This window comes from Diadema setosum, chromosome 9, assembly GCF_964275005.1.
Source record: "Diadema setosum chromosome 9, eeDiaSeto1, whole genome shotgun sequence".
In the NCBI taxonomy this organism is placed as follows: domain Eukaryota; kingdom Metazoa; phylum Echinodermata; class Echinoidea; order Diadematoida; family Diadematidae; genus Diadema; species Diadema setosum.
This window is the reverse complement of record NC_092693.1, coordinates 3,619,383-3,632,238: the sequence shown is the minus strand read 5'-3', so window position 1 is coordinate 3,632,238 and position 12,856 is coordinate 3,619,383. Positions and strand designations below refer to the sequence as shown.

General features: G+C 40.1%; 1 protein-coding gene across 2 annotated transcripts in view; it reads right to left on the bottom strand.

Annotated features, from left to right (window-relative positions):
- Window positions 1-3,444: 3,444 nt before the first annotated feature.
- LOC140233520 (breast cancer anti-estrogen resistance protein 1-like) overlaps window positions 3,445-12,856 on the bottom strand; it is a 112,765-nt gene continuing 103,353 nt past the window's right edge. For both annotated transcript variants that reach the window (XM_072313640.1, XM_072313639.1), the window contains exon 3: window positions 3,445-7,984. In XM_072313640.1, coding sequence (XP_072169741.1) covers window positions 5,798-7,984 — 2,187 coding nt within the window. In that variant the 3' untranslated portion in view covers window positions 3,445-5,797. The remainder of the gene's footprint in view (window positions 7,985-12,856) is intronic.

Genomic DNA, 12,856 nt, shown 5'->3' with positions numbered 1-12,856 from the left:
CCACACGAAATGGATAGCATCTCTATTCAGTAGTAACAGATGGAACTACATTGTTGGCAGGAATTGAAGAAATACATTCTTACAACACGACAGGCATGAATTAATCACTAGCTGAAAGGAAAGCATGCGTAAAAGAGGGAACAATATAGTGGAATTATTACCCTCTGTGGGGAAAATTACAATCTCGAGATGGCTGAAATTCATGGCATCAAAAGTCTTTCTTCCACAGAAGATTTTGATTGGGCTTTGCGCGACAGTACAGAGGGGAAGCAATTTGAAAATTGGCCCAGCCCAACTGGCTGGCAATTGATGTGGTATCACAATACAAAGCCCAGGGAGACGGATGGCAGTGGTAACAATCGTGAATTGATCAATGGATGATATCTACTTCTTGAGAATAAATCATGACAAGAATAGAACAGCGATCTCATGTCCCGGTGTCATCCACATTGCAAAATTTGTGTCGTACATGGCGTATACAAGGGTCGCCAATTTCAGCCGTACATCATTTTGACAGACGAGATCTCATCACTGCTTTGACGTCCTTTCTCTTCCAACATGACAACGCGGCCATCTAACCCAACCAGCAGCAGTCGCCAAGTTTGTGTACAGGTATTACAAATGTGGTTTCAGACTGTTGCATTCAGCAAGATTATAATGTGAGCACAGAGAAGGCATACAGGACAAGGAAAAAAAAGAACAAAATCTGAAGCAGGCTTTCAATGCCCTTGGTTAACCTCTAGATCCACACCATCCAGGATTTCCACACATATAAGACAGCCATATTGGTTTACCTTGTCTGTCTCTTTTCTCAGCCTTTGGAACACAGCCCAGTGTACATGAGTGCATCATGGGCACTGCTAAGGATGTCCATGCTAAATACCATTCACTTTTTACTGAAAAGCTGATTACACAGACAGAAATTAACAATGAAAATCACTCATGATCCAATATGCATATATTGAGCCCGTATCATGACAATCATCATGGCTGAAAATTGCTGGGAAATAAAAGCCGACAAACATTCAATTTCACCTACAATATAGTGGATTTCTGCTATGCAGCTGAAGTATAAACTAGTTGTGTGTTCTCCTACCACACAGTGTCAACACTGTCATATCATCACAGCGGAAAGATTTATTGTAAGTATCAGATGTAGCCATATAAGCAAAATATTGCATTTCTACTTTAATGAGGAAGAAATATTTTACTGGTGAACCCTGTTATAACGAGCATAGACGTGAGATTTCAATATTGCCAGAAGATTTTCCTGACACAGAGATTTTATCATGTATGTCTCCTGTAGGCCTATATGTGCCAAAACGCACTCAATATAGCCAGCTAATTCACTGTCATTATTTCCCTTATTTATGCCATGTTCTGATCCATGCTTTGAGGATTCACAACCAGATGCATGTCTTGGACATAATATTATCACACAAACATGAGACATATGTCGCACCTCATTACACTTGGAAGTGAAGAAGAAAAATTCACTGTGCAACGTACATGAGTGTCACATCAGTAGCACGCAGAATACAGCATACTACTGTGTACGCCAAATATTTCACGAGGTTTTTAGTTTTGCAAATTTTGTGAGTCAGGTGCTTTGCGATCCTCCATTCAGTAATGTGCCCCATAATTGTGAATTTTACTCACGAAATAGTCCAGAAGTCCAGGTTTGCGAAAAATTAGACTCGCTAAATATATGGCGCATACAGTATCTACCCATCGTACACACGCATTGCAGGAGAGAGCGTGACTAATTTTTTTGGCTGTGATCAGCGGATGCTTCCACACCTTTATGAATGATAGAAATCCATGGAGAGTTTGCCATCGAAAAGGGGTACTGTATAAGCTGTTATTTTCGCGAGGGTTTAATTTTTGTGAATTTCGTTAATCACTTGTGGACCACAAATTTTCAACAGCAGAAGACATTTTAAACTGAGAGACATTAGTGCACTTATGACAGCTTCAGTGTCAAAGTCGCAAAAACATCTCGCGAAATGTCTGTGACAACCTCATTAACAAAACAGCTTAAATACAGTAGGACATTCTCTCCCCCAAGTCTCTCTCTACACAGTTTTTATACTTGCAGACATCCATATACACTGAATATTCATTAAGGATCATCAGAGGGCTCACTGTTTGATCACAAATACATTTAACAGATTTACTTTTCAAAACTCCGTATTTGACATGAACAGCTAAAATGAAACCGCTCTCACTTGCAAGTGGGGCTCAATGTGTCCCGACCGTCTGTAGACCTACATGTATATATTTATGTAGCAACCTATGGGTGTCTGTTTTAATGAGATCTGTTATAACGGGAGAATTCTTGCAGTTGCAACTATCTGGCTACAACGTGGTTCGCCTGTACAGAATAAAACAAAAAAATGGCTGACCGTAACTACGCCATTGCAAATGAAACATTATTAAGTATCAAGGCAATGAAGCATATCGAATAGAATGTTTTGATGTCTTGGCAAGTTGAATACTAAGTACTCTCTACTGCATAGATGTTTTCAACATCATTCTTGCATAAATTCACAGTGATGACATACATCTCTTGATGTTAGTTAACATGATATATCAAGTCATAATTCAAACCCTTTGTGCTTTTCCTCGAATATTAATATTTTGCATTTATCTTAATTGAGTGCCGCTCTACTCTCTTCATCCTCAAATATGCCCATAAAATGAATTGAAATCACTTCTTTTGGCCCTGCCAAATACCCACTACAGTCACAGCACTATGACACAACACTCAAATACACGTGTATCTATATATCCAAGTCAAACAAAAATAAATAAATTTACTAAATTCTCACTGAGAAACAAATTAAAATCACATGCATCATTGCAAATCACAATGACTTAAAATCTGCTAGAATGACTCCATATTCTGTTCTCCCGTATATCAACCTTTTAAGTCACTGTGTAGCTCTGAATTGATACATCTTGAGGTTTCAGTAGGAAGTGAATTAGGAAGAAGAAATGAGTAGACTGTTGCCTTTGCATTTGTTGCAGATATCCACGAAACAGTATTTACTCTGACTACTAAGTGAACATCCAATTGCAAAAGTATCTAAAGCTGAGAGCTAAAACATTCCATGTTCCTTGTAAAATGTTACCCATACACCCTACTAATTTTTGCCTAACCATACCTGCAAAGTGTCCAATCTTCTACTCTATCAAAGCTGATGCCACTCAAAAATATTAAAGAGAAAATCACTTCTGGTTAAAAAGATCACACAGTAAGAGAGTTGAGAGGAAATTTCCAATTTTTGCAGCAGTTGCACGTGATAAGAGTAAATCGGATCCAAAATTTGTACAGCTCCTTTTCCTGAAAATAATGGAATGCCACTGGAAAAGAAAAAGAAAAGCATTTTGGTCTCCAACCAAAACAAATATGTATATATGAGAAATAATACACACATATCATTCCATTTTCTGTTTTATTGTATCTATAAATCTGTCTGTACAACCATAATAGAAGACACAAAAAACAAGGAAATTTTCCTTGGAATATATATGAACAGAAATGTGATACACTGAGCAAAAATAATGTTAAATTTGGAACATTCCTACAGCATCCAGATTGTATTACACTGATAAATTACTGTATTTACAGTCATACACTGCACCCACATGCTCTCAGTGACAAATCAATGGAAACGGACAGTGTTTCAGATTTGCCACATTGTTTCAATGAATGAAATATTCCTATTCAAACTTCCGAGGCCATTTGTATGTCACTTTTGTTGTTGTTGCCATTGTTTATCCAACTAAAGTGATTGCCAATCAATACAATAAGATGAAAGTTGTGAAATTCACAGCAATCAATATTGACGTAAATCTTGATTATTATCCCATAGCTATTGTCTTGCTTGGATGAGTTCCTTGATGAGCTTTTCTCCCATGAAAACGAATTAAAAAAAAAAAGAAATCAATATAGCAACAGCCAACAAGCATGCAAATGCTACTCGTATCCATGCCAGCTGCAGTTACTGTCAGCTACATTGTACTTTAAAGAAATATTATGTTTTCCATGGGACTCTCACCCAAAAAGATGCCTCCCCAAACTCACTTGAATTTCATAAAGTTTTTGGTCTGCCACTGACAGAGAATTTGCTAACCTAATATCATATTTTGATGGCTAGTACAGGAACCCTAATACCATCATGTGAAGGGGCTGGAAGTTGCAGTTCTCATATTAATACGAAAGTACTCTTTGAAGTTACTAAACTTTCAAATCCTTGAAGAGAGAGAGAGAGAGAGATCTGTGCAAATGCTCGTTTGGGTGACTGCTAGAAGTTTTAGTCAAGCTTGGATGCCACTTGTTGCTTACTTACACATTACACTCTATGAGAACAACTGTGGCAATCTTAACAGCTTATTCAAGTATCAGATCTAAGAAAATTCAGTAATTGCAGTCACTGAGCTACAAGAAGTTCCAGCACTACCCTCCCCCTCTCTCTTCCTACCTTTCTTCTTCTCTCATACACACACAAAGTTTCCGAGTGACTAATGGGAGTTATTACCATGTTCGAGTAGCAAGTGGCATGTTTTTGTCCTCCAACCCTTTATGGAATAATGCAAGTTTACAGAAACAGTTTTACCCAGCAGGGTGCAATAGCGAACCCTCCCACCCACGCCCTTCCTGGGATTAAACAGCTCGCAGTATCATAGCCACAGCCCAGTCGTAAGAATGAGAAGAACTACATCCTTGAAACACAAAGAGAAAGTAAAATAAATCAGACTTTAAACACCACAAACATCTTTACACTTCACAGTGGACTGATGATGTGACTTCAATAGAGAACAAGCTATTAGCACCACTGTCAAGAACTGAATGAAATATTCATACTCATGGTTCTTTTAAAGACAAGCTTATATTTACTTCAAACCTCCTATAAAGGACATTGTGACCAGCACAAATATTCTTCCTTCTAAATTTGTTTAAGAACTGCTTTTCCTCTAAAAGCACTCGCTTTCAGTATAGATAATACTTACACATCTGCATGCACTTTTGATGTAATTTGCATAATGATAACAGAGAAAAAGCTTTGCAATCCACCATGATAAAATGAAGCAATGCCGCATTGCATTGAAAAACAAAACCACTACGATTTCAGGGAGACATAAGAGACAAATAAAAATGCGTATGTAAGGACTGATGATTACTCTCCATTAAAATCTGCTCTTTTGCACTTGCAAAACTTGTATATACAAATAAATAAAGCCAATTGCTCTGTGAATGGGCAGGATGCTCGTCAGAAATGGATAAAGCACATGCTTAGAATCATGAGAAGCCAAACATGAGAAGCACGTCGTTGAGCAATATGTTTCTTATCAGATTTATAGAAGTGGACCACACGTAAGAGCATTATGACATCATAAAAAGAGGAACTATACCAAAGGCAGAGTAATTGCATACCAGGCAGTAATATCACCAGTCACACAACATCCAATGAATATTGGCAATATTGAATGCTGTGATCACCAGGAAAATTGCCTCTTTTTTGCAGTATCTCGCATATTTCAGCAACTTTCACTGTCATAGTTGCTTTAAGGTTGGGAATACAGGTCATATTTCAATATGGATTAGGCAGTCTGATGGCTAAGGGGCGATGATTAACGAATGGAGTGCTTACTCTTTGAGTTTCCCAAACTGACAACACATTCAAGGAAACTTTCTTTGCAGCTCTTCTGCAAAGATTTGTCAGAGCTAAGCACTTGAGGGTAAACCCAGACAAGCAGACCCAAGTTCATGATAGACACAACTATGCCTTCATCACACGGGGGTGTTCTGTAGGATGGTTTCCTTGAGGTCACGGCTGGCTGCCGCCACATCGTTGATCCTGTCCACCATCTCCTGCAGGGGCTGGACAGCAGGGAACTGCAGGGCAGCATTCTTGGTGGCATTAACGCTGATGTTGAGCCGCTCACAAAGCAGGTCGCTGTGGTAGATGATCTTGTTGCGCACCTCCTGGTTGTGGAGGTTGTGGTGCAGTGTGTCGCCGACGAACACCAGCTTGTGGCCAAGCAGGATGATGTGCTTGCTGTGAGCGACAAAGACCTTGGGCGGCTGGTTGCCTTCGATGCAGGAGAAGAAGAGGTCAATGGCATTGTGAAGGGAGGTGAACAGAGTCTCAGTCTCATTGTTGTAAAACGTCAGCAGTTGTTGGTCTCCTTTGGAGAGCAGGGGAAGTGGGGGTGGGGTCAGAGGAGGGTGCTCCGTGTTGACAATGATCTGCCGGTTGTTGAGGGACTGGGGCTTTTGGATGTAGCCATCGTCTGGGCCTTTGCCATTTTCCGGCATAGAGTGGTTGCCGTTCGTGCCGGGAATGAGATGCTGCGGAGTGACTGGGGTGCTGGGGACGAGGGGCAAGGGTCGCGTGCGGATGGTCTCCCTGGTGGCAGCAATGGGAGCAGTGGTGATGAGTGTCTCCTTCTCGGCAGCCATCCAGTTACTTGATGCTGTAGAATGGCTGGGAGGAGGAGTGGGCAGTGGTCTGTTCTGAATGACGCCTGCTCTCTTGAAGAGCAGAGATGAATTGCCTTGGACAAAAGTAACAAACTTTTTGACATCATCTGGAATTCTCTTGGCTGTAGCAGCAAAAGTATCTAATTCATTGTTTGTGATTGGGGTTCCTGGCTTTTGAATCAACTTACTCACATCCCAGTTGAGTTCATCTAGCATCTCAGATGCCTTTGTCATGATCTGAAGCTCATCCTGTATTGGCTTGTATTGCTTACTCAGTTTATCATGCAGTGTTGGCTCAGAAACATAGCGTGCATTTGACAGCGCACCGTCGGCGAACTCCATGAATTCTCTGAATGCGAGTTTCAGCTGATTGCAGGCTGCTCTGATCTCGTGGATGTGGGGCTCCAGATGTGTCTGGTGTCGCCATGTGCTGCTGACGTAGCTAAGCATGTACGCGACCGCAGAATCCAGCGCCTGCTGGCGCTTTATGAGCAAGTCCATAGCAGCGTCGCGGTCAAGGTTTAACCGCCTACCATACGTCTCATCCAGACATTCAGCTGACTTTGATAACTGCGGAAGAGAGAGTTTATCCACACCAGTTGTGATATCATCAGCAGAGCGGTGGTGCTGAGATAAGAGAACGGTTCCTCCAACGGGTCTATCCTGAGTGACTGTTGGAGGAATATCGTACACATGATCTGAAATTCGCTTCTGTGAGCTGCTTGCGAGTGGTCTCAGCCCCCTGGTAGAAGGTGGCTGATCGTAAATTTCGTGACCTAGACGTGCAGGCGAGTCGTAGACTTCACCTGGTGTGAGTTTGTTTGGAGGCACGTCGTACAGGTCACTGCCATCCTTGTCCTTTTGAAGCTGAGTCTCGTACAAAATCTGCGTCTGCGTCCTCTGCGGCGGAATGTCGTATTGCTCTTCGGGGGTCATAGACCTCTGCTCCCCCTTCAGGGGTGGTATAACATCATAGAGGTCATTCGCTTCCTGGAAGGAATTCTGCGAGGGCGGCACATCGTACGTGTCTACTGAGTCTTGCGGTGACACAGAAGACACTGACATCTCGTCCTTCCCTTTTGGCATAGACGGCAGAACATCGTATACATCCTGCGACATGCTGTTGAGATTCCCCACATCACGCTTACCTGGGGGAATATCATATATCTCTCCCATATTCTCCTGTTTGGGAGAGCTCTGTCCACTTTTAGAGTTCAGGGATTCGCCGCTTCCAAACGCCCGCGGAGGTATGTCATAGTTTTCTGCCGGAGATATCCTCTGCGCACTGGGTGGCGTATCATAGAGTTCGTGGCCGGGGGGAGTCCGGCGGCCCGGTGGCGTCATTCGTCCCTGATGAGTTGGGGAACTATGTACTGGTCGCTGTAGCGATGGATATGAATTTGGCTGCTTCCGCATTGGCGGTACGTCATAGTCTTCATTGGGTCCAAGCCCAGTATTTGCTGTCAAAGTCATGTAGCCAGAGGATGACAGGCCCTGTACAGAGATAAAGAAAACAACAACAAACAAAGGTACGTGAGAGTTTGCATCACTGCAACGATATTGCTGAAGAGCGAAATGGAAATGTAAAGTTATGTATGGTTGCTTTGTTAGCATAAAATCCTTTTCAGAAGGTTAACTATGACTCTTGCCACTGAGGCATGGAGTTGCTATCATAGCATTTTTGTTTTGTGTGTGAAATGGGCCCAGGAGATTTCAAATTTACATACAGTATCTGTTTTGTGTTTCACATATCCCATCAAAGAAATCTTCAAATGTGCCCCATTCCCATAATTTTTAGTTTATCCCTCCATCCTCTTCATTTTTTCTTTTGCTTTGTTTATGCTAACCACCAAATGTTTACCTTACATTTAAACAGAAACTGTCATCTACACATGCTGACATTTCAAAACTCTATCAAAGTACAGATTCCTTGCAGCACCATCTCTTTTCATCTTCATGGCTCATAAATTGAGGCTCATGGGGGAAAAAGTGCTAGTAGATCCAGACATGCCAAATGGAATGTTCCAATAAACTCCAATCTCCGCCAACATTGTGGCCAACCTTCGTGCGACACATACATTCTCACCCTCATGGAAGCAAGGAATGATGATACCAAAAAAAAAAAAGAAAAAAAAAGATCCCTGCTGCAGATGCAAACACTATTTTCATTTCCAAAGACAGAAGCAATTTGTTATGCTGCTCTTGTAGCAACAGTGGCGCCTCTCCATGAACTGCATCTCTCTGTAAAGTGCATTTTTATTGCCCGATTCTGGGCAGCATTAGAGGCGTGGAGGATTGCTATCTACTCTACCAAATAGTGTGCATACACTGATGTTTATGAGAATAGGCACTTCTAATATGAATTTCAGCAACCTGTATTAGATTTAATCAGAAAACCAAAAAAAGATGATGAAAAGGTGAAAACAGCTCTCCAAATGAGCCCCTTTTAGAATTGGGATACAAGAACTTGAACACTGATTGATAGTCTCATCTGTGTGTAATTGATTTAAGAAATTGATTCCCTAATAGTCATCATGACAAATAGGGTTTCATTAATTAATTGTGCTTGAAAGTAGGTCTTTTATTTTCATGTAATGCCCCTATTCCTATTCCTCTTTCATTTTAACATCTTTGTAACAATAACCTTTAGTGACCAGAGTAGCACGTGTTGAAGAGTTATACAATTTTATGATTCTTATCTAATTTGTGATGACTACTTGTTTTTTTTTCTAATTCCTTTCAAAATAATTGATGCCCTCTTTCTCCCTTCTAGATAACACAAATTCTACCTTCACCCTTGTTTTTTGGACACAAATTGTGCAGATAAGTAAATAATTTTCATGAAAGAGTAAAGATTCATAAAAAAAAACTGTTCCTAAGGGTAATTTGATATGCAATTGTAAAGCGAAAACATGAATTCCACAGTGGAAAACATGACTCAAATAAGTACCATTCCACACTGACAGAGAGAGAGAAAAAAATAGCATCGCAATATATAGCATTTAGTTTTTGCAACAGCAAATCAATGGCAAATGGGCGCTCTTCATATCGGGAAATTAGCATTTACTTGATGTCAATGGAGAAATCATGTGATACTTTTTTTTTTTCTCTAGTTTCTATCTCTCAGACCTAAATCAAAGGGAGCTGTAGGTATTGCAATTATCTAAGGGAATTAATTCTCATGATGAATGTAATGTTCAGTGACTCAAAGTGAGATTATACTGAAATTGCTCGGATACACAGACATAAGCACAAAGAAACAAACACACACTAACACACACGGTCTACATACACATGTGTACACAAACACACACACATGAATACACACTCAACTGATCATACATAAACAAATACACACACACACACACACACATACATACATACAAGCATATCATAAGCACGTCTTTCTACCTAAGTAATAAAGCATCAAATAGCTTTATTCAAGACAAACATGAACTTGCCACGATAATCCCAGATGGAATAACACTCCAACAGGTTAAGAGTGGCGGCAAATTACAGACTTCAAAATGAACAGATATCTTGCCATCAGACTCAAAGTAGACACTGATGTCACTGCATCCTCTTGCTAGAATGAAAAGATGGCTTTTCCATTAAACTTAATAAAGTCACAGCAGCATCTCCATTCTTCCCTTTTAACTCTTAATGTAGGAGTTCATATGGCATAATTTCCATCACGGCTCCAAAAGTATGCCTGAAACTAAAAAAAAAAGAAAAAAAAGAGGGTATATCATTGTAATCTATGCTTGCCTAATGTGATGTAAGGTATCTGGTACTCAAGTGTAGTCTCTTTGTTAAATCTACAGTGAAAATTATATTCCTTCAGATGGGGCACAAAAATACATGTTGTTTTTGCTGTCTTGGCACAACCTAATCCAATAAATATTACGAGGACAAATGAGCCAGAGCAAGCTTCATTAGAGGCAGTTACAACTGTTGGAGGAGATTCTTGCTAAGGCAGTAACCGAGGACAGCCATTCTTGGAATGCAGCTGGTGGGTGCGCATCAATATCTCATTTGTTCATATCTGTCATACGCCAGTGCGCCGGGGCACATATATTTCACACACGGTGAAATATACACTGTACATTGGCTTCCATTACATCACCAATGCAATATACTCCCTTTGGAATCTGGGGCATTCTACTTATTTCCTCAAAGCTCAGCTTCATTCCTTCTTTTTTAATGAACCATAACATATTGCACACGATCCTCTGACGATTCCTGTCGGCATGGGTTCACCAAAAAGCTGATATTCTTCTGCGCCTTTGATTGATAGACAGCAAAGCAGAACAGCTGTGTCTTAGCCCATCTCATGCTGGTGTCAAAATAGAAATAACAAATCCTACCACGTAAATCTTTCTCAAATTTCTTATTTCTTTGGGAGGGGGGATTCTCCATATTCTTGCAAACTCTTGACATGAAATCATACTCTGAATTTTACTGCTTAAATTTTCAAGAGCCTTCTGGGGCTCCAATAAATTGAATTGTCGCCCTGCACAGCAGTCTTTTACATATTTTCCACTCTTCCCTGTATTCCTGGTATTTCCATTGGTTGATACTTTCATATACTTTATAAAGCAGAGCAAAAGAAAAAAAAAAAGACTCTTGTTCAAACAGACTAATACATTTCAGGAAATGTGTTTTGTGAAAACATTGGAAGGAGACCGTATGGGTGGTATGCGATTACAAGTACATTTGTGACTTTTTTTTTGTGAGTGTGTGTTTGCGTGTGCATGTAGCGTGTGTCAAAACATATGTCAAGATGCGTGTATCAAAAATGAAAGAACCTTACTGTTTATTTTGGTTACATCATTGTTTGTCCTAAACCACATCCTCAAGATCAAACAACACTGGAGAAGTGGACGGAAAGGAATCAAACAGGCACAGACTGATGTGTATTCATCAAGAGATGCATTGGTAGATGTGCAGACAGATAGATAAATAGATGGATAGATATAGATAGATAGATTGATAGATAGAGATAGATAGATAGATAGATGGATAGATAAATAGATAGATAGATGGATGGATAGATAGATAGATAGATAGATAGATAGATAGATAGATACAGTGTACATGTAGATATAGATACATACATACATACATACATACATACATACATACATACATACAAACATACATACATACAGTGTACATGTAGATATAAATAGATAGATAGATAGACAGATAGTGAAAGAAAGAAAGAAACTGAGAGGCAGAGAGCGATGAAAGGAAGAAATCATGCTGAAAAGTCACAATACACAGAACTTCAGCATGATTTGATGTATTTGTATAGAACACATCTATCAGCATAGGCGTGACAATACCTGCATGATTCATGAAACTCAAATAGGGGTTATGGTGTCAAGTTGTGACAAAGATAAATTCAAATTGCATGAACAGCTCCCCCCCCCCCCCTTTCCATCTTATTTCTTTTCTTTACTATTTTCTGGGTAAACAGAGGGTTGTCACACAAGACTTTGAGAACAGGTCCTCCTGACATTTTCACAAAAGAAGAGAAATTTTCTCGAGGCTAACAAAAAAATTTTCATGAAAGGACATATGTACACTTGTTATGATTAAGGTGGATGATCAATGGGATTGCGCAGGGTAGATACAGGGGGGTGAGAATGTGTTGGTAGGCATACCTGGGGATTCTTTTTGTTGTTCTTTCTTTTTTTTTCTTCAGTGTCTTTGTTGCTTTCATATATTATTCTGGCTCAGCCGTTTGACTTTAATATGCAGAGGTTTGATCGATGCATATTGTGCGCTCCTTGGGAATGAGAGGAAGGAAAACACATGTTCGAACATCGCATGTAGCTATCGAAGCACACCGCACCAAATCAAACCGTCATCGCGTAATGGGATTCGTGGACGCATCAATCACCACGATACAAAAGAGATAGAAATTGATATTTGCAGGGGACAATCTCGCTCTCCATGCAGTAGGCACTGGATGAGCAGCAGTAGAAGACTGTTATATCATGGACCATTCTGAAAGAGTATAAAAACTAATAACTACATTGTACCACCATTAAAATTTATATAATTGAGATCGTCTGAATTCAGTACTGCTATGTAGTAATAAAATCGCTACATCACAACACTTTACCAGTCAAGTTTGTGACAATGTCATGTATATGCACACTGAACTTGACAGTTTGAGTGGGCCTACATATTAGCAAAGCTGGCTTATACATTAAGAATCTAAGCACCTGGCTACAAACTCACAATCTATATTTCAAACTTGGTGGCAGGCTATAAATCAGGACAGGGGATGGAAGTCAGATGACCAAAATCACCAGCTTTCTGCAGTGAGAGTAAGAAGTTCAGCTTTGCAGTGTA